The sequence below is a fragment of the Symphalangus syndactylus genome, chromosome 3 (assembly GCF_028878055.3).
Source record: "Symphalangus syndactylus isolate Jambi chromosome 3, NHGRI_mSymSyn1-v2.1_pri, whole genome shotgun sequence".
Classification (NCBI taxonomy): Eukaryota; Metazoa; Chordata; class Mammalia; order Primates; family Hylobatidae; genus Symphalangus; species Symphalangus syndactylus.
In genome coordinates this window covers 138,028,313-138,053,813 of record NC_072425.2, presented here as the reverse complement: position 1 = coordinate 138,053,813, position 25,501 = coordinate 138,028,313, and the positions used below count along the sequence as shown (strand labels likewise).

General features: G+C 47.9%; 1 protein-coding gene across 1 annotated transcript in view; it reads right to left on the bottom strand.

Moving 5' to 3' along the window:
* Positions 1–25,501, bottom strand: part of GRIK4 (glutamate ionotropic receptor kainate type subunit 4) — a 342,581-nt gene that overhangs the window by 29,647 nt on the left and 287,433 nt on the right. Inside the window, 3 exon segments of the mRNA XM_063636591.1 lie at positions 2,144–2,317; positions 6,110–6,219; positions 18,625–18,738. Coding sequence (XP_063492661.1) covers positions 2,144–2,317; positions 6,110–6,219; positions 18,625–18,738 — 398 coding nt within the window.

Below are 25,501 nucleotides of genomic sequence, written 5' to 3'. Positions count from 1 at the left end.
GCCATCTGTAAAGGACTAGAGGGATGTGAGATATAGAGAAATGTATAGAGAGACCGTCAGACTGAATATGGGATGAAAATCACCTGGCTGCCTTCTTCTGCCTTCCCTATCTGTGACCTGTAAGTAGCAGGTATCCCTCCATGCCTGAGGTCTGCTTTCCCTGCTCCTGCCTCAGCTCTTCTGCCCTATTGGAAGGTGCTTCTCATGACCATCCCTAAAAAGAGGCCTGGGGTGGGCAGTCCCCAGGAGGAAGCCAGCACTCTGCAGCTGCTTAGCTGTGGTGGTGTGTGCTCGGGGTTAATGAGCCCTAGGTGTGGACATGACTTCAGAGTTGGCTACACTCTGGCTACACCCCAGGTGGCTATTTAGGCCATTGGTCACAAGGAAACTGGTCAGAGGGCACAAGCAGCTCAGTGCAAACCCATCGGCTCTGCTGAGAAAGGGAAGGATGCCCGCTTCTGGAGGGGTCAGTGGAGCCTCGCTCCTGTGTCAAAGGGCATTTTCAGTTGTCAAACTGGCATTCTCTCCAGTGACATGGTGTTTTCTATCACGTGTTCTGGGTGAGGAGGCCGAGGCAGGCCACGATGGCCCTATCTTCTGACCTCCCACTCCTCCATAGAACGGACCAAACCGAGGCCCTGATTAAAGAACTAGGAACTGTTAGTGTGCTGGGAGAGAAGCGCACTGACCACCTGGAGTCGGGGCTGGCACAGGCCTGTCACGGCGGCTTGCATTCGCGCTGAACCCCTTCTCACACACGCTCTGGAACAGTGACCAAGCCACCTGGGGCCAGCCATTTAAAGCAGCACTGAGTCCTCCCCTCAGGGCACGGCAACCTGCAGGACGGCTGGGTCCTGGAGGAGGGATTTCCTGGGATAAGGGTGGAGCTGACAAGCGGATGAAGTGGGCAGTGGGGCTCTAGCTGCATCCATCTGTGGGAGCAGGCACTCTCCAGAAGGAAAAGCCCCAGGGAGAAGGAGATCGACATCCCCAAATGCTCCTTTCCCACGGCTTCTGCCCAGGTTCCCGGATGTTGTGGGTGGGACTTCCGTGACTCTCCTTGCTGAGATCATCCATCCCTCTTCCTGGGGACCTGAGCTCCCTTTCTCCATGGTGATCTATTCAGTGACTTCTCTAAACTATCTGGTAACAGGCAAGCATCTCGCCCAAGTTTAAATCGTGCTACATTTGTTGTTTATCAGGGAAAATGGAAACCCCAGACAGGAAGGCGTGGCTGTCTCAGCCCAGTGGCTCCTCCAGTAATTCTGTCCAGACCACCCACTCTGGGCACCAGTACTCAAGGGTGGAAACATCACCTTTCCTTTTCCTTTGGCTAAACAGGCTGAGAAGGAAGGGAGAGAACCAAGGTCGTAAGTCCTGTACGCTATGACAGCCAAACCCACAGCAGATTTTTAAGAGAGGATCAAAGTTGTGCTCTGCAAACTTGCCTCTCTAGGCCATACACACACACACACACACACACACACACACACACACATTTGTTTCGTTTTGTTTTTCCTTTGCCCCCATAATGGTCTAATAACAATGATCAGTCGATATGTTTACGTAGCACTTTCAAGTTTTCAATGAGCTTTCCCACACGTTGAATCATTTGCTCAACTCTGAACAAGAGTTTGTGTTTTCCCACACCTGCTGAGGTGAACAGGCCAGCAAGCCCCCAGAGCCAGGGGCAGAGACACAAAGCCTCAGAAGGCTGGTAGAGGGGGTGTGATGTGGCAGCCAGGCTGGCTTCCTCCTGCAGGGACTTCCTGCCAGCAGGCTTATATTTGCATAAATCTGCATGTGCCTTCTCAAACCTCAGGTCATTTTCAGGTCAGGAAGTTACCATTGCTTTGCTAAAATTCATCAAGGCTGTTTTGTCACCTCCTCTCCCTTCCTCCCTTGGCTGCCCTCTGCATCCAGACCCCAGAGAGTGAGTAAGGGGAAGGGGACCAGATGGCACAGAGCAGGCCCCATCCATTGCCCCAAGCTTCTGAGCTGGCAGAAAGCACTCGGCATCCTGTGTGGGTCTGCTGTAAGAGGCAGAGGCTTTGGGGCTCTAGCAGCTAGAGCCGGCTTATCAGAGGGCCCCTTTTGTGTCCCCACCCCACTTGGCCTGGTTCACCTCTGCCTGGGGCCTTACCAGACGCCACTGACACAGCGGGTGGATAAGGCGCGAGGGGCGATGGTGGAGCCCTGCTGCATGAACCCCCCGACCGGAAACCAGAGGCTGTTGCCCAGGGAGTACTGGTTCACCAGGAGGTTGCACCGGCCCTGGGCACATGGGTGTGGGCTGTACCACTCGTAGGGCGTCAACCTGTGGGAGAAAAGGAACATACACTAGTGCCACGGAGGCGGGGTGTGAAGGGACACGGGCAGGCTCTCCTGGCTGGTCTCACCTCTGAGACCGGCCTGTGGCCTTGGGCAAGCCACTTCCCTTTGCTGGACTTGGAGTTTCGCAACCAAAAAAAAAAAAAAAAAAAATTAAGTGGGTTGAACTGGGTTGATAGTTCTCAAACTTTTTTTTAATCAAAGAGACATTTTTACCCCCAATAAATTCTGATGTGGAACTCCAAAATACAAAATAGAGGATGGCTGGGTTCGGTGGCTCATGCCTGCAATCCCAGCACTTTAGGAGGCTGAGGCGGGCAGATTGCTTGAGCCCAGGGGTTCGAGACCAGCCTGGGCAACACAGCGAAAACCTGTCTCTACTAAAAAATACAAAAAAATTAGCCAGGTGTGGTGCTGCGTGCCTGTAATCCTGTAATCCTAGCTACTCAAGAGGATGAGGTGGGAGAATCACTTGAGTCTGGGAGGTAAAGGCTGCAGTGAGTCAAGATCCCACCACTGTTCTCCAGCCTGGACAAACAGAGTGAGACCCTGTCTCAAAAAAAAAAAAAAAAAAAAAAAAAAAGATGAAGTGGAGCCCCTGAGGCTAGGAGTGTCAAGAGGTGGACAGCCTGGGAAGCCGCTTGTTCTGTCACTGCCAGTGACAGGGTGATGAGAGAGATACTAGTGTCCCTTAGAACCACGGTTTGAAGACCCTCAGCCTCGAGCAGTGGCCCTCCAGCCTTAGCCTACCTCAGAACCACCAAGCCAGTGTGCTGACACAGATGGCTGGGCCCAGCCCCAAAGCTTCTGCATCAGTAAGTCTGGGGGGAGGCCTAAGAATTCCCAAGTTCCCAGATGATGCTGACGCCACTGGGCCAGTGTCCACGCTGAGAGCCACTGGCCTGGATGGTGTCTAAAGCCAGGCTCTCCCCTGTGTTTCAGACCTCCCCAGAGGCTTTCAAAAAAAGAATGCTGCTGCTTGAGTTCCACTCCCAAAGATTCTGGTTTCATTGGCTCAGGTGGGGCCTGGACATCAGTGTTTGTTTAAAGCTCCCCAGTGAGTGTAATGCATGCATGGGGCTGAGAAGGCCTGCTCTAAGCTCTGTGCCTTGGGGTGAAGTGGGGACGCTTCCCTGCTTTCCCTCTCAGCCTCGCCACTGGCATCTCTCTGAATGGCCCCTCTGATGCCCAGAATGCCTGCTCTTCCCCTGCCCACCAGGGAGATGCTTGCAGCCCTGGCCCATCTTGTACGCAAAGCCTTCCAGCTCTGACGAGAGAAACTGTATGCCAGGTGTGCTCCCCCCAGGAGGGCGGGGTGCTGTGTGCTCGGTGTTATCTTCACACTGCTCTTTCCCGTCCTGTACTCGGCCTGATGTGCACTTAGTGTTCCCACTGTCGCTGCCTCCCATTTCCATCCGCGCCTCTCCTTCCTGAGTACAACACAAACGTGTCAGCGTTGGCCCCTTGACCTGTGAGATGTACTCTGTCCCTCTGTGCGGGTCCCGAGGAGCTGGCTGGCACTCTGGTGCCCCACTTTGTTGGCTCCCAAGCCTATGGACCATTGGTGGGATCTGCAGAACTTCAAAGATACAGATTCTCAGGCCCTTCCCCTAGAGATTCTGAGCTCATGGGACCTGGGAATTCAAATGTCTAAAAGCCCCCTACAGGACTCTGAAGATCAGCTCTCTTGGGAATGGCTACCTAAGAGCTGTTGTTTTCAGACATTTTTTTTCCCTATAAAATCTTACCTGGAAGTACAATATATAAGAAATAAAAGTAGAGCTGGTCTGGATGAGGAGGAGTTGGGGACCCAGGGCTCTGGCTGCCCAGCCTCTTTTCATTCCACCCCCAAAGGCTCTGGTTGCTCCCAGGAGCCTTTGCAGTCCATAGAACCATGTGTGAAAATCACTACCTTAAGACAGAATACCCTAGACTCCAGTATTGTGTGTGTGTGCATGTGTGCATGTGTGTGTGTGTAGTGAGAAAGAGAGGCCATATGGTTAGCCCTTTAGCATATTTTCTGTTAACCTTTCTGTGATGCTAGATGCTGGAGGGGGTGTGTTTGGATGTGGAGGGGAGGGAGGAGGGGCTGGTCGAAAGCTCTAGGCTGCTGCGGGTGTGCTGAAGCAGGCTTGTATGTATCTGCTCACCAAGCCCCAAGACTTTTCAGGGCCTTGAGGTGACCTGAGTGTTGTGGCATGCCACACGCAAGGGCTCACATCCAAGGGGCAAGTGTGAATTATGGAGCAGTGGCACCAGGGCTCACGTAGACAGCCTCCTAACGCGGCAGCAGTGTGGCAAAGTGGAGAGGAGAGGTGTCAGACAGCGTGCTAGCTCCCCGTCTCACAGGCCGTCACTGACAGCAGATACGCAACAGTGGCCATGCCTACAGGCCCGAGAGGGGTTGGTGGTGACCAAGCAGCAAACTCTGCCATGTTTGAAAATGACCAGGTTGTCAGCAAGGCCTGTCTCTTTTTGGCTGCATCTTGTGGGCCCCAAAGACCTTCCTGATCTTGGGGACCTTGGTCCCCACTAGAAGAGGTGTGTGCAAACAGGTTGATGCAGCCCTTCTCTGGCAGTCTGGGAAGTGCCCTCAGGGGTTAGGTAGCCCGTGGTTCCCTAGGGCTCACCATGAGGCAGCTCCATCCCCAAGTGCCCCTGTCAATCCAGTGAATGAACATGACCTAGGGGAAGACCCCACCCACCCCACAGAGATGGGATGTGCACTCTAAAACTGTCTGCCCTGTCAGTGTGGCCTGGAGGCAAAGGTAACAACTGAAGAGACACCTGCAAACAGAGCCACGGGCAGATTTCCAGAAGCTCCTCCTGAGTAGTTCTCTGCTCCCACATAACAGCCCTTTGTGAGCCTCCACTGCAGTAAGTGGAGGGTTCGCAGCACCAGGGACCTGAGTGAGTGGCCTGGGAGCCACCAGGGCTCATCCCACTTCTGGAGGGTTAAGCTGGCTCTCCTGCAGCTCAGGCTGGTCCAACGGCCTGTGGCCTGAAGCGAAACTACCTTTTCTGTGCACACTCTTGGGAGGCCACAGCCTCAGGCTGCTCCTCGGGTTTTTCCATAGGGCCAGGGCAGCCCCTGGTTTCCTGGGGATAGGGCCGGGCTTATTCTCCCCACTCCCTGGTCTGGCCCATGTGTCTCAACTCAGCACTTCTTGAAAATGCCTCTCTCCATCCCGTCTCTTTGCCACCCACCACCAGCCTCCATGGTTCCCATTCGACAAGGCAGCTGTGTTTTCAGAGGCAGACCCAGGCTCTCTGCAGAGAAAGCCTTCTCCCTGGCCTGCTCTACTGCAGCCCCCAGTGCCCCCAATCCGGATGTGCAGGCTCTGTTTCTTGTCATTCAGCACTTTGTGGCAGATCCTTTGTGGCAATGACTGATGCCAGGGCAGCCAAATGCACAGGGCTTAATGAGAGTCATCTTCCTGCCAAACCCACCCCTCCTCTCTTCCCAGGGCTCCTACACAAGCACGAGGCTTAGGTGGGGGTCTGGGGAGAAGTGGGAAGGGACAGGAGGCAGAGGTGCAGAAGCCAAGCCACCTGTCTGCGTCATGCACAGTGGGGAATGTCTGGATGGGCAGCATGAGGTCGACAGCTGGGCAGAGAGCATTTCAGGCCCCCAGTCCTTCCCCTGTCCCTCTGGCTTGACACCAAGATCTTCCCAACTCCTCCTTCCCCTCTCCTCCTCCCCACCCCCTCCCCATGCAGTTCCCAGAGGTGGACACGAGGTGGCGGTGTAAGGACAGGGAAGGGAAGAGGAGAGTACCGAGCCACGAGGAAGAGGACACAGCTGACGGCCAGATAGGCTAGAAGCATGAAGAGCCAGACGCCCGGAGAAAATGGGTCCAGGAAGGAGAAATAGCCGGGTTTGCGTCCCTGGAAATGGAGACAAAAACAAGATTCACTGCACACATTCAGTCAACATGACCTTGGGGCAGGCAGGGCGGGGCAGAGGAGGTAGTGAGTGTAGGTCTGGCCCCAGTTCCCATTTCTCTGGGTTCTGGGTGATTGGTTTAAATGACACTGGGAATAAGGGTGTTGCCAGGCTGCGCAAAGGACACGACCCAGCCCTGACCTCAGCAGGTGACACAGAACAGCAGCAGGGGCCATGCCACTTCCTGGGGTGAGGCAGGCTTTGTGCTGGCAAAGAGGAAAAACCCTCGGTGCTCCGAAGTACCACCCTGTGTCCTCCATGGGGGGTGGAGGATGGACTCAGGAAGCACCTTTGAGCTGCTGCTGTCTGCATTGCTGGATTCGACCACAGCATCCCTCTTAGACACTCACATCTTCTCACCAGGATGCTAATGCAACCGGAATCTCTGGGCTTTGTTTGCGGGGTGATCTCACACAGTGAGACCTTCCCTCGTCAACCTCAAAAGAGTCCTGGGAGGCACAAATTATTATTCTCACTTTACAAGTGAAGAGGCCAAAGCCGAGGGCAGTCAGAGATGTGCCCGAGGTTCCACAGCGCAGAAGTGGAAGAGCCGGGACCCAAACAAGCCCATGTTTCCTGACTCAAAGCACAGGGCTCACACCACTGCACCGTGGGAAAACATGTTGCAAGGCCAGGGATGAGTTTGGCCAGAATCCTGTGAGCCAGACGATGGAGCCAGGAATAGAATCCTGGGCACCAAGCTCCCCGCCATTCTTCACGGGAAAACAAAATGGAATGAGAAGGATGGAGTTAAGTCATCTGCTCCAAGTCTTTAGCCGTGTGGTCTCAGGCAAGTCCCCACCCCTCTCTGGCCTCAGTTGGAGTGGGACTACATCCGAGGTGACACACCAGTGGCCTATGGATGCATATGGCCCACAGAGTTGAACTGTTTACCCTGCAGCATCTACCTAGTTTGTATTAGTTGCCAGCATTAAATAATTAGGTAACTTCACATACAAATCTAGATTTCTGGCTTTTTAAAAAATGGGGCGATCCGACACCACTGAGTCCAAGTTCCCAATTGGCCGAAGCTGAGTGTGGGCTGCCCGCTGGAGACAGGGCACGTTCTCTGCAGCTCCATGCTGCTACCCTGTCTTGTCCCAGGCTGGTTTCTTTCATTTACTATAAAACCACTGGACTAGATGCACCCTAAAGACTATTGTAAATGGAAAACGCTGTGATTCGATGATGCCAGAAATCCAGGAAGTCCATGGGTAGGACTGAAAATCAGTACTAAGCTCAGGGTTCTATGAACAGGTAAGCGTTTAAGCCCAAGATTGTATCAGTCATGGCGCAAACTACTGTCACTATCAAGGCATGCCATTTTTACACTGGGGTTCCCAGAAACACAAAAGGGAACTCCCTTTGCCAATACCGAGCTAAACTCAACCAGCCCTCCGAGCTTTCATTATCCAGGGGAAGCTAGAAGAAGCTGAGAAACTCCAAGTAACAATAGCTGTTTCCACGGCTGTATCTGAGGCAGGTGGGAGGAGACAGTTCTGCATGCTCCTGTTGTATTTGCATAGCCCCCATCATGGGTGATTTTCAGCTCCTCTTCTGGATGCTTTTCCCTTCCTTCTTAGGGAGCCAGTGGGCACACTGTGTTTCCTTCTACCTGCAGTGCAGTTTTACTTTCCTCTTTGGAGGGTACATGGAGAGGACGTAAATACTCGTCCTCTGCGAAAAAGGGCAGCTGTTCTTGGGCACTGTGGCCTTCCAGCAGCATGACAGTGATCTCTCATGTGGTCTATCTGAAACTGCTTTTCTTTCACAGTATTGGCTCAGACCACAAAACTGGCCTTTATTGCCAACTGCGCAAGTTCTCTGACCCACTGGATCCATGCTCAGTCTACATACAACACTCACGTATTACTGGAAAAATGAAAAATCTGGGAGACAAAACCCAGTAACTTGGGGAAGAGAACAGAAGAGGAATGGGATCATTTGAGCTTGGCTCACCCCATCATTACATAAATCCTCTAACAGAAGGCAAAGGACTCCAAAGCAGCAGAATCCAAGTCCCCAGTTAATCATTCCTGTGTCCATCCTTGCTTGACTGTGTTTCCTTCATCATCCTAAGAGCCAGAGGCAGACACAGGAAGACACAGACAGGGTAGAATCCATATCAAGAGTCCGGAAGCAGTAGAGGAGCCGATCATGCCTATACTCCTACCACAATAGAAATCACTAGTGTGGTCCACTCCTGGGGTCTTTTTTGACCCCCAAGTTTCTCTGAGCAAAGGTGCATGAATTCCATGTGCCCTGTCACTTATGACTATTTCAATCTGTCTCTCAACTGAAAAATCTATTACTGTTGCTTTCTGAATCTGAAACCCCATTAGATGCTCAATGTCAGAAATCTATACCTGATTATATCACAACAAGTGAAATTGAGGAAAATGACAGCACTATTTAAAGCTGCCATATTTGGTTATGGGTGATAAGAAATGATGCACAGCTGTGGGAAAAATTCCTAGAGACCAAAGTTATAAAACAGAGAACATCACACAAACAAAAACCATGACATAAACAAAGCTCCCCCAGAAACATATCAATCATGTTGGCAAGGCAACATCTGATTCTACTTGTGATTGACGCCAACCAGAAGAGCAAGGAATGGGTGGTCATTTGAGATTTGGGTCTGGGCTTATACAGCCTTGGCTTAGGCTAAATCCATGCTGTCTCTGTGATGTCAAAGAGAAGTATGTGTCTTGCAAGATTCTGAGTGCCTACCATTTTTTTCTATGTGGACGGTTTAGATCAGTTTCTTCCCAAAAGACATGTGAGTTACTGGCGCTTGGGGCAAATCAGGTGTCATATGCCATAGGCATTTCTTCCAAATAATTGATTTTCCTTAGCCCAAAGGAGGTATGATGGTGATGCCTTTCTTTTGAAGAACTAAAAGTGCTTCACTATGTTCTCTTGATTTCAATACCCAATTTTCCATACTGACAGATGGAAGAACTGGGACCCAGGGAGGTTAAATGCCTCACTCAAATCATTGGTGATGGCTTCAATTTTTCTGGTGCTCATTCATCAAGCTGTGCCATAGGCATGCCACACTCTCTTTCATTCAAATGGCAGCTGTACTGCATCTTCCTCTCCTTTTCATCTTCACATCTTTATTTACTCCAATAAATTCCCTAATTAATCCCACGCCTTCTCCCCAATGCCAGCAAACTCTCAACCTACACACCCTCTTAGAGTACTCTTAAACATTATTTATTTATACCCATCACCATTTATTGTGACTCTGCTGTATTTATAGGCATTTGTATTGATTTATACACGTCTCTGTTGACTGTGAGTTGGGCCAGTTCCTTCTGGTGAATACAATCACTTTGTAAGTAGATAGGTGATTATATATAGTCTATGCCCCAAATGTTGAAGACAGGTCAAGCTCTACAGATGAAATTGAAAATTAGACGGCAGCAAAATTAGAATTAACTCCCTTGACATTTGGACTGTGCATCAGACTGACCATCAATCAGCATCCCTGATGCTCTTTGATGGAGGGAGAGATGCAAAGGGCTGGTCATCAACTGAGCACAATCCTGGTATGTGTAGGTCCTTTGCATGATAGTAGTGGGGCTGTCCATGGAGCTATGAAGTGGCATTAAACCCCCCTTTGATGCCCAAAGTTCCTCTTATCCTTAAAAACAATCTGTTGGCTCATTGATACTTCACTATGTATCTACTGGAAGAAATTACATTCTCGGAAGAATGCAACTGCTTTCCCAGAGTCTGAAGCCAGATTCATGGGGACATCAGAGCCAGGCAGTCAGGACAGGTAGTGAATAAAACCCAGACTCTGGAGCCAGACTGCCCAAGATTGAATTCTGGCCCCACCATTTACAAGACACGCAATCCTGGGTAAGTTGGGTAACCTCTAGGTCTCCGTTTCCTCCTGTATAACATGGAGGAAATAATAATAACCTACCTCATGGGGTTGTTTTGGGAACTCGGTGAGTTAACACATAGAGCTGTATGTTCCCCTTCTGTCTAATGGTAGCCGTGAGTGAAGAGGGCGTGGGGAGATGGTGTGTTACAAAGGCGGGAACTTCCTTTTATACTGATGCCTTCCTCAATGGACAAGAAATACTATACTTTCTCTCTTATGGTGACACATGTTAAAGATGCTTTGAGGAAGAATGCTATCTGGCTATAGCCACTTTTCAGAACTCCTGGAGTTTCTACGGCTGTAATATATGCACCATGAGAGTTCCTCCAGGGCTCTCCAGAGAAGCACTTTGGGCAATATCAGGCTTTCTTCTGGAAGGAGGACTCTTAAAAGCCAGTCATTCCATCCGTTAGAACTCAATCCCACCTCAGCCTTCCCAAAGAAGTCATTGACAGAGTGGACCAGACACCTGGCAGGTTCTCCTGGATCTGTGTTAGGGCTCTGTAGCCTAGTCACCATTTCCCTGCACAAATGCATGATACGAGCTCTCTTCTTTCCCGAAACTCCATCCCCTCCCAGCATACCCAAGGACAAAGTGTCCTTCATGTGCATTTTTACAGTCTTTAGAACTAAATGGCAATTTATAGAAAGGTTGCTTGTGATATAGTCAACTGCCAGCAGTGCCCAATGGTCAATCAAACACTGTCCAGGGCTGAAGAGGTAAGAGAACGCAGTGTCTCCAAGACTCCTTCTGGGAGAGGCAGGAGGAGGTGATTTCTTCCTGTCCCTCAGCAGGATCTCATGGATGGCCTCCCTCAGTGTATCTGCAATGGATTCTCCGCTGACATTTTGGTTTAGCATGCACTTTCCACCTCTGACTCCGAGAGGAAAAAAGGAAGCAAGTAATTAATTCCTATCCGCGCAAAGCACCCAGATGGGTCTGTTGCCCATAGAACTCATATGCTAGTGTATCTATTTTCACTTACTGGCTGAAAATCTGGTGTGAGGAGACCTACATTCTAATCCTGGCATTGACCTGGACTTGCTGAGTGGTGGTGCCAGGCAAGCCACTCAACTTCTCTGGGTGCCATTGTCTTCTCCCATAGAAAGGAGCACCATGAACGGAGCACCTTAATCCACATGAAGAGGGGCCGTGAGAATTACTAAAATAATGTTAACACACCTTGAGCTTCTTCAGAGAGAGGCACTCAATAAATAACCAATATTAATATTATTATACATTCAGGGATCCATATTTCCATTATATGGGCTATCATGTTACTTAGCTTTAAGGAACAGAACTCTATTCATTTTCCATTTTCTTAGAACAGAGTATTAGGCAGTATTAGAAATGATTCACTGGTTTACTTAACATTGTTCTCCATTTTCCTAGACAGTCTTTCTGAAATGAAACAGACCTTCTTGAAAAGCGGGTAATATATCCAGCAATGTCATGCATTAATTTAATGTCAGCATTTATTTCTCCCTCACTTTTTTTTTTTTTTGAGACACAGTCTCACTCTGTTGCCCAGGCTAGAGTACAATGTTGCAATCTCAGCTCACTACAACCTCCACCTCCTGGGTTCAAATGATTCTCCTGCCTCAGCCTCCTGAGTAGTTGGGATTACAGGTGTGTACCACCATGCCTGGCTAATTTTTGTATTTTTAGTAGATACGGGGTTTCACCATGTTGGTCAGGCTGGTCTCGAACTCCTGACCTCATAATCCGCCTTCCTCGGCCTCCCAAAATGCTGGGATTACAGGCATGAGCCACCGCGCCCAGCCTATTTCTCCCTTACGTTTTAAACACTGTCTGATTTTTCTTTTTCTTGAGAAAGAAGACTCTAGCTAAGAGTTAAGAAGAGAAAAAGAACAGAGTATAAAACTTTCCCATTTGTTAACCAAAGGTGGAACAAGTTGGTATGGAGGGAAAATGGTAAGCTCACATTTTCCAGGGAGTCTCGGGTGTTCTAGCTGGCTGGGGACCCTCTCTGGGATCAGAGATAGTATCCTCAGATGGGAAAGGATCTTGAAAGATCATTTAAAGCATAGCATTGACACTGAAAGAAATACACCTATGATACTGTAAAGACAGGTACTTGGATGTGTATGGAGATTTGGAGACCAAAAACCTGGTTTCGTTGCCCCCTGCAACATTGTGTTGCCTTTCCTCTTTCCTCTGCACTGACTGGGCTCACAGAGTTTCAGAATTTTGTCCTGTAAAATGAGAATCATATTACCTGCTTCAGGGCACTGTTCCATTAAACCAGAGACTGTACATGGAAGTACTTTATAAATTAGGAGACATGAGTCAACAAACCACCATCTTACACATATACCCAATCTCCTTGAAGATGTCAATACTGAGTTTTTAGTTTAACTTATTTAATTTTTTAAGAGATGGGTTCTTGCTCTGTTGCCTAAGCTGCAGTGCAGTCATAGTTCACTACAGCCTCGAACCCTGGTGATACTCCTGCCTCGGCCTCCAAAGTGGCTGGGATTACAGGCATGCACCACTGCACCCAGCAACAATGAACTGTTTAGATGAAATTTATTCATGTGGGGGTTCTATGGGCCAAACACTGAATCCCAGGTTGGCTTCTGGCACACTCTGACGATGACTTGTTATAACGGTTGGGGTGTGCTTGAGGAATACAAACTCACTTTAATATTAATCTGAGCAAAACATCATTAGGTAAATTGCTGCTGCAGAAAAAAAGAGACAGAAAACTGCATGATATACTCTAATGTCAAATACAAATGGTTTTGGTTTTTCATGTTCTTTCCCCCTCCATTCAGACAGATATTTGAGAGCTCAAAGTATGCATCCATACCATAAAACCCTTGACTGCAAAATGTCCTTGGAATTATACTGCCATACCAAATACTAAACTTATCATTACAAGGAGATAAGCTGATGTGCCAGGGAAACCAAGAGTCTTGAACTTCAGATGTTCTGCCACTTGGTTCCCATCCTTGAAGTACCAGGGGACAACAAAGGCTAAAGGCTGGACCATCTACGTATAGCCTAGAAGCCCATCTGGCCCTAGCCATGGACTATGATACCTTCTCAGGTGGATGCTATGTTGTGTGTGGAATATGCCGGCATTGAGAGAGAGAGAGAGAGAGAGCAGTAAGTTCAGGAGGCAGCTACAGCCAGACCTGAGCCAGAGGCTGCATCTAGGCTGCCTGAAACATTTGCATCCCACTTCTTTTTGTTCTCAAGACCTACAGGGGTAAAGGCCAGAAGGTAAAAAAAAAAAATATTTGGGTCACTTGTCCTGCTGCCTGGAATACCGGCCCTGTAGGGTTCCCTAATAGAATCTCAGGTTCCTGGGGCTCAGTACTGCCCAATCAGGAGCACAAAGGAAAGCATAGCATTCACTGCCCACAGGATCACTGGATTTATGGCCTGCCCTCCTTCCTTCCTGTCAAGTAAATACTGCATGTTTAGGATGACCACATTTTCCATACCAAAAATCATATCATAAAAATCTATGGTCTGACAAGAGGGTACCTTTCCCTTAATGTACCTCCCATTGGAAGATACAAAGGGAGAGATAGATAAACAAAGAATAATATAACGCAACCTAAAAGTGTTGTAATAGAAGTATAGGCAGACGGCAAGCAGCTCCATCTAGGGGAGCTGTGTGAAAGAGCAAGTGCCATTTGAGCTGGGTATTGAAAGCCAGGAAAGAGTTCGTTAGCTGGCTGAGAGGCAGGTAGATGAGCGTGAACCTAGATGAGGAGGCAGGAAGGGGCTGACCTGACAAAAGAGCAGTGAGCAGCAAGGGGCAAAGGTGCCTGCAGGCAAGGACCTATATATAGGGAAGTTGAACTTTTTTTTGTGAGTGATGGGCAGCTGGTGAATGATTTCAAGTAGGAGGTTGATATGATTACATTTGTCTTTTTTTTTTTAAACCAACACCCAGGCTGCAAATAGATTATGAAGGAACAATTAATATACATTTGTTGAGTATAATAGCTAACACTTTATTGTGTATATGTCAGGCACTGCTATGAGGGTATTACATATGTATTCTCATTTAATTTGCATGACAACCCATTTTTACAAATGAAGAAGGTGAGATGTATGTGACATGCATCTAGTAACTGTAAAAGCTGGGAATAAACCCAGACAGTCTGGGTCCAGAGTCCATGGTTCTCACTCTGCTGTTTCTTAGTGAATGCTTATAATGACTGTGGCCTTTTGATGGGGGTCCAGTAATGCATAAGAAATGCCTTGCCCTAAAGGAGGATACAGGCTGCAGGAATGGCAGGAGAGATTAGGAAAGCCTGAACCAAGGCACAAGTGGGGATACACAGTATGTCTGAGAACTCTTTGGGAGGTGAGATGACCAATAGAATGTGTAAGGTAAGAAAACTTAAGGATGGCTCAGGTTACTGGATGGAAATTCCATTACCTGATATGGGGCACAGGGAAGGAGGCATAAGTGTGAGTCAGAAACACACGGAATTCAGTTTGTGACACAGTTTTTGGGGTGCCTGTGAGACGTCCAGATGGAGATGTGAAGAAATGTGTCAGAAATACACTACTGGAACTCGGGGGAGCAGCCAGGGTTAGATTCACAGATTTGGGAGGGAGTGAGATTATCCAGGGAGAGTTGGTAGAATAAGAATAGAAAAGGACCATGGACATTTAAGTTGGGTGAGAAAGAAAGAGAAAGAGAAAAAGAGAGAGAGAGAGAGAGACAGAGAGAGAGAAGGGAGGGAAGGAGGGTGGGATGGCGGGGCGGTGGGGAGAGAGAGACAGAGAGAGACTTTTAAAAAGCAGGATGGAAAAACAGTAACAAATGCCAAAGCCAGACTCCTCAGCCAGCCTGTGAGTAACAGGGAGTAGGTGGTAAAAAGAGCAAAACATTCTTATTTTGGTCCTAAGGATGCCTGAACAGAAACAGAGATTATACCCGGTGTTAGGAAGAAGGTAAATATCCCACAATCAACTGTTGATGATCCGTGTTCATGAAAATGCCTAGATAATCTTAGATTGCTGGAAAGTCACAAATTATTTATTTAGACTTCAGAGACATACTTGCCACTGCTTATTATTTTGGAGGCTTTTGCAATAATTCTTAACTAGGAACTCTAAGTTAATTATTTTTACATTTGCACACAGGTTTGATTGCCACCAGATGCTCACTTTTTGGTAACAATAACTAATCAGTCAGGTAACTTCATAAACATAGAACTAACATAGACATTCTTGATCCTTATAGATCATAAACGTGATTAAATTACTCATATTTTTGCTCACAGATAACAATTAGAGAAAAATTGCAAAACAATGAACACCCAGTATTTAATTTCATTACCTTAACACTATGATATTAGAGATACAGTCTCTATGTAAGTTTAGAATTAGGCTCTTGGGGTGGACTCTACCAGTTCATCCTTTAGCCACAGCAGATCTTCCTAAGGCCTCCTCTGTTTCAGACATAACAACGTTCATCTCAGACTTATTCTAACCAGGTCTCCCCTGGATTAGTCAATTTGGGATTGTTCTCCCCTCAGCTGACTTTTTGGTACTTCCTAAGCATGGTGTCTCACACACAGAATGCACTCAATAAATATTTGTTGAATAAATGTAGAAACTGTCAGTTCTGCTTAGTGTAAGCTGTTCATCCCAGCACTCATTTCTTGCTTGGCCCCCTGTTATCAATCAGGTCTAGGCAGACACGTGGCATCCTGGCACTTCAGTGTGGAGGCCAGAAGAGGAGAGGAATCCTCACCCAACAGTCAGGTTGTGTGTGTGTGTGTGTGTGTGTGTGTGTGTGTGTGTGTGTGTATGGAGAGAGGGACAGAGATACAGAGATTGGGAGAGACAGAGAAAGTTATTGTCAGAACTTGGCTCACAGGATTGTGGGGGCTAATAAGTCCAAAAGGCAGGCAGGCTAGAAACTCAGGCAGGATTTCTATGTGATAGACTTAAGGCAGAATTCCTTCTTCACGAAACCTCAGGTTTTGCTCTTATGTCCTTCAACTGATTGGATGAGGCCCACCCACGTTATCAAGAGTACTCTCCTTTATGAAGTCAATTCATTGTAGATGTTAATCCTGTCTACAAATACCTTCACAGCAACACCTGACTAGTATCTGACCAAGCATCTAAGCAACATAACCTAGCCAAGTTGACATCCCAGAAATGAATGCGGGGAAACTCATACAGGTTTTCAGGTGGTAGGAAACATTTAGTCAACAATCCAATTTGGGATGTCCAGAGGATTGGTGAATTGTGGTTTCTTTCCGGCCAGAGTTGGTATTCAGGACAGTGGTGCCCTAGGTGGAGAGGGCAGCCTAGCAGTAGGTGTTTCCTGGTGGCGAAAACACTTGGGGTCAGGTGCCTTCTGCCATCTGGTTCCTGATGGGCCACTGAGTCACCAGGAAGGCTTTAGTTCCCTCCAGGAATCTAGACATCAAGGCCAGAGCCTAGTTGAGTGGCTACTGCAGGCCACAGCAGGGTAGTTTAGACAAAGGCTGTGTGCCTCCATTTCTTTTGGATGTCCCCCAACTCCAGGGGTCAATGTGGGGGAGGGGAGCTCCAGAAATGGTGCTGGCTGGAAGATTGCCTAGTGAGTACCAACAGATGTAACGATGGCAAGACACCCTCCTGGAGTTAAGGGGCCTGGGTTCCAGGCTCAGCCCTGAACTAGCTCCAAGCATGACTTCAGTTTCCATATCTATAAATTGGGAATTATCATACCTGCTCCCTTTCCCCCAAAGAACCATCTTGAGGACCAAATAAGAAAAAGGGTGCATGAAAGTGCCCTACCCAAGTGATTCAAAGACCACACACAGGAGGGTGGCAGGCTGCTGTCCTGGAGAAAGCACAGGCTTCAAACACATCATTCCTGGGTTTGAACCCTGTTCTTTCACTTACGAGCATGTGGCCTTGCCCATGTTTTTAAACCGATTACAACTTAGTTTCCTCATTTCTAAAATAAGAATGACACAGCTCTATTCATCTCCCAGGACTGCCATAAAAAAGTACCACAAATGGTGGCTTAAAACAACAAAAATTTATCATGTCATAGTTCTGGAGGCTGGAAGGCCACATCGAGGTATTCGTGGGGCCAGGCTCTCTCTGCAGACTCTAGGAGGATTCTTCCTTGTCTCCTCTAGCTTTCAGTGGTTGCTAGCATACTTGGTGTCCCTTGGCTTGTAAATGCATCACTCCAATCTCTGCCTTCGAATTCCCATGGCATTCTCCTCTATGTGTCTGTGTTCAAATTCCCTTCTTTTTATAAGGACGCCAGACATTGGATTAGGGTCCAGCCTAATCTAGCATGGCCGCATCTTCACTTGAGTACATCTGCAAAGACCCTACTTCCAAATGAGGTCACATTCACAGGTCCTAGAGGTTAGAACTTCAACATATATTTTGGTGGCGGGTGACACAATTCAACCCTTAACAACAACCCCCATCACAGGGTTGGGAGCATAGGCCAGAGCTGCAAAGGTGGACAATCCCCCTTTCTCTAGAGCTGGGATGTGGGGCCTGGCAAGGGGTCACTTCTTCAGCAGGCATTTTGGGTGATCTCTTGGTCTCTACCCTGTTGGGCAGCCTCAAGGTACAGGCTCTGTTCTGGAGCATACCATGGCAGCTGAATCATGGGCACTGAAAATGACTAGTGTATTGGGCAAATCTGTATGATGCTCTGCACTTAGAGCCAGTTCAGCTGACAAGAGGAAAGGAAGGCTCTTCTGGTCCAGCAAGATAAACTAGCAAAGTCAGCTATTTGCTGGCACTGTAATGACTATCCACTGATGGATGTGACCCAGCCAGGGTGACTCTTCCTCTGCTCTTCCCACCGGCCAGTATACTTGAAGGTCGTGTCTGTACTCTGCTGCCTCTTGGTGTGTTCTCACAAACTCACTGTGACACTCACCCTGGCCTACCTAGCCAGAGGAGTCTTTCTGATGGGGGCATGGAATGCAGAAAAGGGCAGGCCAGGTATAAATGACATTAAATTATCTGCCATTTATTTTCCAGGACAGATCATCGAGAGAGAAAGAATCTACATTCCCTCACCAGATGCAACACTAGAAGTGAACACAGGTGGACTTGGAAGTTGGCAATGTGCTTGAGAAATGCTAGCGTGACTTATCTGGGCTGCAGGCAAGGGAGCAAAGTGACCCACGGGGCCAATCACCAACACAGGATCCACCAAGTATTGAATGACCATTCTTGGTCATCGCTATTCAGAGAGGCAGAAGCAATTTTCACTGGAAAGCCCACAAGCATGACTTTTCCATCCCTCCAGTTTGCAAGTTCCTGCAGCTGACAGGAGAAAAAATAGCCCAGCACATTTGCATTTAAGTTTTGAAATCTAAATATTTCCGTGAGTCATTCATTATTCCCGTATAACTCAGTGTTTGCATGCAAATAACTTTAATGACATAAATGCTTATAAAATAAGTCTCTTACCATATGAACGCGGTAAAGAATGCTAATTCCCAGAGTCATGAATGGCTTAGAGAAATCAATCACCTTCTCCCGTTCAGCTGTAATGGTGAGGCCTGCCACAGCCAGATCTGCTTTCTGAAAGGAACAGAGACAGCCTGTCAGTGGGGTGGCCATAGGAGACGAGGCACAGAGACTTGTGACCAGCAACCGTCACTGCTATTGGAGATGTGATGCTGGTCTGGCTTCTTGCTTGAGGAGTGGCTCTAAGTCAACACAGCATAAGATCTGAGTGATCACTCATAAAAGTACATGGATATTGAAGCTATAACTCATGTTCACTTGTTGTTAGATCCCTTTAAATACATAAATAATTTTAAAAACAGGGGGTATCACTACCAGACTGTTCAGAGACAGTCTCAAAGTTTCCTAGGGTAGGGGCTCAGGAGGAGGAAATTGGCGGATTGGGCTCCTGCATTCTCAATACTTTTTTTTTTTTTTTTTTTCTGGAGACAGGGTGTCGCTCTGTCGCCCAGGCTGGAGTGCAGTGGCGCCATCTCGGCTCACTGCAACCTCTGCCTCCTGAGTTCAAGTGATTCTCCTACCTCGGCTTCCCGAGTAGCTGGGACTACAGGCGTGGGCCACTATGCATGGCTTATTTTTGTAATTTTAATAGACACAGGGCTTCACCATGCTGGCCAGGCTGGTCTCAAACTCCTGACCCCGTGATCTGCCCGCCCTGGCCTCCCAAAGTGATGATGGGATTATAGGCATGAGCCACCGCACCTGGCCCATTCTCAATATTCAGTAGTGTTTGTTTTGTTCAGTTGACAAAACTCCACTGAGTGCTTATGGTGTGTAAGAAACTTTGCTGAAGGGGCCTACAACGAAAAGTAAAAATGCTGGAACCACAGAAATCAGAAAAACCTTAATGCAACCCCATTTGTCCCACAGTGAGGAAGCAGAGACCAGGAAATTGAGCAAGTGGCCCAACGTCACAAAGCTCATCCCAGCTGGCTAGGATTCAGGCCTCCTGGATCCCTGGCCACTTATGTCGCTGTCCAGGTGAAACTTCAGATGTCATTAGCAGACCCAAAGAAGAGTCTCTGGTCCCTTTAATGCACGACAACCAGTATTTGTGCAATAGAGGCTTCCTTCCTTTCCCCTTGCCTCCAGATTGTACCTCAAGTGCCCATATCTGATGAGAGTTAGCCCTGAATTAAAGCCTTCTGGGAAAGATGTTGTTGACTTCCTCAATACTCTTCTATGTCAGGAAGTTTTTCTTTGTATCTAATTTAAATCAATCCTGTGGAAAGCAAATCTGTTTCCTATTAGTCTACTCTCCTACACATGGGGCAGTGGGAAAAGCCCAGAACTGGTACTCAGTTCTAATGCATGCTCTACTCTAACAACCAACTAACCAACCTGGACAGTCACTTCACTTCTCTAGGCTTCTTTAACCTCATCCACAAATCAAGGAGAGTGCCTGGGTCCTTCCCAGCAATCCTCTATGGTGGTTCTCAAAATGCTGTCTATGGGGCCACCTACCTCCAAATCACCTGCTGGGTCAATTAAAATGTGAATTCCTGAGTCTCATCCTAGATTTCCTGGATCAGACTTCCTGGTGGTAGGACCCAGGAATCTATATTTGTAAAAAGCTGCCCTGATGATTCTAACTTATACTGTACTAATTGTTAAGAGCCATGTTTTTATGACCTGGGCACTGTATCTCAGACTAGCCTACAACGGTTTACATTTTCTAATGCTGGTCGATCAGTTGATGCGAAAGATGAAATAAGAAAAGCGAAGTGTGGTCCAACAACCTACAAACAGGCTAATCAGTTCTGAATGACCACGTACAAACATTGCAAAGAAAGTGGGGAGACAGATGTGCTGGCCCTCATTTTACACACAAGGGAATTATGATTTGTGTACAGGAAGGATAACTCCATTGGCAAAGGTCAGTATCTTCTCCACCTCAACCCCAATCCTCCATCACCAATTCAGGTTCCACCCCATAAAGCAGTCACACGATCCAGCACAGCTTAACAAACTTGGAGCCTTATACGGTGAGGTCATCCTTAAAAAGTGACTAGGGTGCAGATGAAGGGGATTTTCACTAAAAAATAGAAACTGTGAATGATCCATTCTGTATTTCTCCAAGACAATGCTGATGACTGCTAGCAAGTGAATCGACACTTGCGTTCAAAGTTAGGTTTGATTAGAGGATTGTTAGCACCTTCATTTGGGGGACTCTTTAGACAGTTGCTTGGGCCGTTCAGAGCCTCAACCCCTCCACAACAGAGGCACTGATTTGAATTCAGCTTTTGAGCACAGGTGTCAGGCAATAGAAATGAACCAAATTGGTAGCCAAGCCCTACCTGAAACTTGAGGGGAGGAAACAAGAGTTAAATGGGCTGGAATGAAGAAACTGGAGGAAAGATGGCAAGATTAGAAAAATTAAAAGTGATGAAATGGGCATGAGGTAAACGTGGCATCCATTCCTTTCTCTGGTTCTTTAAAAAAAAAAAATCCAAATCAATTAACTAAAGTCAACAACTCTATCCTCAAGTTTATTTTCCTCACACCCTGCTTTCCTCCCAAAGGGCAAACTTTGGATTAAAATTTGGAAATCATTTCACAAGTCGATAAAAGTTGGCCAACTGTGACATTATGCCAAAGCAATTCCATATGTCCCTATGGAGACACATCTGCAGATGGGCAGCAGCTCACTACCAGGGTTCTTCCCTGGGCACAGGGAGAATGACCACATGCCGAGGGAGAGCTTGTGCCCCACGTTTGGACAGGGCATTTCTGTCTACTCACTCACTGACACTTCCCTACAAACAGGGAACCAGCTTCATGCATACTTTGCTGGCACATTCCCGCCAGCCCCAGTCTTTCTTTCCTTTGTCCCCGGTCAAGAGGACGCTGGGGGTGAGGGAGGCAGAGAAGGAGACAGGAAAGGGCAGTGACAAGCTGAAAGAAGCCATGAAAGGTTCGTGGTGGTCGTTTCTTGCATTTAATATTACATTCTCAATATAGAGGAGTAATTACCTACTTTAGCTCAGACGCACTGGGGTATCAGCAACAATCACACGGGATCGGATTATTCCAATCACATGTGCATTCATTATTTTACCTAGTCAAAAAGACATTATGGTCGGGCACGGTGGCTCATTCCTGTAATCCCAACACTTTGGGAGGCTGAGCTGGGTGGATCACCTGAGGTCAGGGGTTCGAGACCAGCCTGGCTAACACGGGGAAACTCTGTCTCTATTAAAAATACAAAAATTAGCTGGGCGTGGTGGTGCACGTTTGTAGTCCCAGCTACTCAGGAGGCTGAGACAGGAGAATCACTTGAACCCGGGAGATGAAGGTTGCAGTGAGCTGAGATAGTGCCACCACACTCCAGCCTGGGCAACAGAGAGAGACTCCATCTTAAAAACAAAACAAAAAAAAGACATTATGCTATAAAGCAGCCTCCATAATGTGCCATGAAACCAAACTAGTAAGATTGGGGGCTGGGACTGTGATTCCACCCAGGAATCACTGGTGTGGGAGGCTGAGGGGCATGTACAATGACAACTCGTCCAAGCCCTTCTGCTCTTCTGCCTCCTGGGGGGCAGGTGGGGGCCAGGCCAGGGAGGGGTGGGCGTGCTCTCAAGCGGAAAGAGCAGGGAACAGGACGTCAGAAGACCTGGCTTTTGGTGACTGCTCCTGCTTTCACAGCCACTTGAAGTACACTGAGCTCCATCGAGACAGCACCAGTGCAAGTGAGAACCAGATGGGAAATGGGCAGCTCTGTGCCTTGCTGCAAACAAATAGCTAAACACAGGCAAAGAAGACCCTAAGAAGCTGAGAGGCAAAATCTCATCAGGTGCACAGTCTGTGCAAACTTGCTGGGAGGAGCAGGAGAAGCAGCACCCAGCTGTCTCAGTCAGCTTTGCCAAGTTTTCTCAGAAGTACTCAGTGCTGGAAGGCCATGTCTGCTAAAGAGAAGGGAAAATCTGCAGACAGGGCAAAGGTGGAAAAGGCCTGTTATGAAAGAGAAATGAAACCCATATCTCTCCTAAAGGGGAGACAGAAAAAAAGTTAAAAGATCCTAATGCACCCAAGAGGCCTCCTTTGCCCCTCATCTTGTTCTTTCCTGAGTATTGCCCTCAAATCAGAGGAGAGCATCCTGGCCTGTCCATTGGTGATGTTGCAGAGGAGCTGGAAGACGTGGACTAACACGGCTGCAGATGACTACCAGCCATATGAAAAGAGGGCTGTGAAGCTGGAGGAAAAATGCCAAAGGATATTGCTGCAAACTGAGCTAAAACAAAGTCCGATGCAGCAGAAAAGCGAGTTATCGGGGCTGAAAAAAGCAAGGACAAAAAGGAAGAGGTGGAAAGCAAGGAAGATGAAGAGGAGGAGGAGGAGGAGGAAGAAGAAGATGAAGACCAGGATGATGATGACGAAGTTGGTTCTAGAGCATTTTTTCTTGTCTATCAAGCATTTAACACCCACCCCCCCATACACAACCCATTCCTTTTAAAGAAAATAAGTGAAATGTAAGGCTATGTAGGATTTGTTTTTTAACTGTACGGTGTCTTTTTTTTTGTATAGTTAACACATTACTGAATGTGTCTTTAGATAACCCTGTCTTGGTGGTATTTTTAATGGCCACTAACCTTGCCTGGCACAGTATGGGCTTGTAAGTTGGCACAAACATTTCAAGCAGGCTCTTGGTGCATAGCACAAATTAGTTACGTATGGGGGTGGTGGCTTATTCATCTTTAGTTGACTCTGATGAAGCTTACACACGATAACTGTCGTTCTGTCAACTGAGTACCACTCTGTAATTGCAACAACAAAAAGGTTGCAGCTGTTTGGTTGACATTCTGAATGCTTCAAAGTAAATACAATATTTATTTTATTTATTTATTATTTTTATTTTTTTGAGACAGAGTCTCGCTCTGTCTTGCCCAGGCTGCAGTGCAGTGGTGCGATCTTGGTTCACTGCAACCTCCACCTCCCACGTTCAAGTGATTCTCCTGTCTCAGCCTCCCAAGTAGCTGGGAATACAGGTGTGCACCACCACACCCAGCTAATTTTGTATTTTTAGTAGAGATGGGGTTTCACCGTGTTGGCCAGGCTGGTCTCGAACTCCTGACCTCAGGTGGTCTGCCTGCCTTGGCCTCCCAAAGTTTTAACATTTTAAACCAAAAAGAAGCCCTGACTCTTGTCACTTGTGGGCCACAACCTCATCACAACCTTAGGCAAATTATTCTACCGTCTGGAATAGCATCCTCAACTGTAAAACGAAAGGGTTGAAGCAGAGGGTCTCTAAGCTCCTTTCCAGCTGTCAAATCCCCTGCTTTAATGTGCCTGACTAGGAGAGACAGAGTTTACATGAGTGATCCCCACTTTGCTTAAGTGGATGATGGCAGTCAGCAGTATTGAATGCTCTGAGGAGGAAACTGATGACCAGACTAGTCAGTGAAGAGCAGCAGCTAGCAGGGACGTTTGATTTTAGGGAAAGAAATTCAGGAAGGGGCCATCTGGGGAAGGCAGGTCTAAAATCGTAACCCAGGGGAGATGGAAAACCAGAAAAAGCTGGGACCATTAGAGCCACAGGGTAGATCTGCCAGAGAAAGAAAAGGACTGGTGAAGGGAAGCAGAGAGTGCTCCACGCATCCCATGTGCCCGGCTGTGGCATGGGGCGGATGTGTGCCCGCACAGGGGTATATAAATACATTCCCTCCGAGAGAAAGACCTCTCTCCTCTCCCTATTTTTGACTGAAAGTGTTCTTTGAAGAGCTTTGTGTTCCGCCTCTGAGAGATCCCCTCTTTTATCTCCTGGATGTTTGTAGAGTTTACAAGGGGAGGGCAGGCGGGAGCCAGCCTGGAGGTGACTTCCAAAACATACTCTCTTTGGCCTCCTGGAGATTAATAGGGGCCATGCAGCTGCCACCATTTCTATCAAAGCCTGAAGGCTTGGTGCAGCCACTGCTCTTCTCCTGGGACATGAGCCTGGGTGGGAGGAAGATGAGCTTTCACAATAAGGCTGTGGTCTGCATCTGCCTGGGCCCGCTGCTCCCACTCCGGGCTTCCTGAGAATGGCATGAGGAGTGGTCTAATGGCAGTACCAGAGCCGGGACCATCCAAAGCCAGCAAAGCCTTCCCATCTCCCTCCCTTCTTTTTCAGACAGCTGCTGCCCCATTTCGGGCAAAATTCCCTCCCTCCCACTCAGCAGTGCCCTAGCACCATGGCGCTGACCTCTTTTTATTTTATTTTATTTTAATTAATTAATTAATTTATTTATTTATTTATTTTTTGAGACAGAGTCTCACTCTGTCGCCCAGGCTGGAGTGCAGTGGCACAATCTCAGCTCACTGCAAGCTCCGCCTCCCCAGTTCACGCCATTCTCCTGCCTCAGCCTCCAGAGTAGCTGGGACTACAGGTGCCCGCCACCATGCCCGGCTAATTTTTTTGTACTTTTTTAGTAGAGACGGGGTTTCACGGTGTTAGCCAGGATGGTCTTGATCTCCTGACCTTGTGATCTGCCCGCCTTGGCCTCCCAAAGTGCTGGGATTACAGGCGTGAGCCACCGCGCCCGGCTATGACCTCTTGCAGCCTCAGGCCTGCCTCCTCCACCTGGCCTGACTGCCCTCCCTTACACACAGCCATGCTAATAGGAGGATGGGATGGGTCAGGAGACCTGCCAATGCCTCTGCTCCTTGCCATCCAAACGTCCATGTGCAACTCACTTCCCTTCTCTGGGACTCATTTTTCTCCACTGTAAAATGGGGCAATATCTGCCTATCAATATTATGTGAGAGTCAAGAGAGATGATGGTTGTGGAAGAGCCTTATAAATCATAAAACTGTAGAGCGCTGCCATATCAATAAGGGG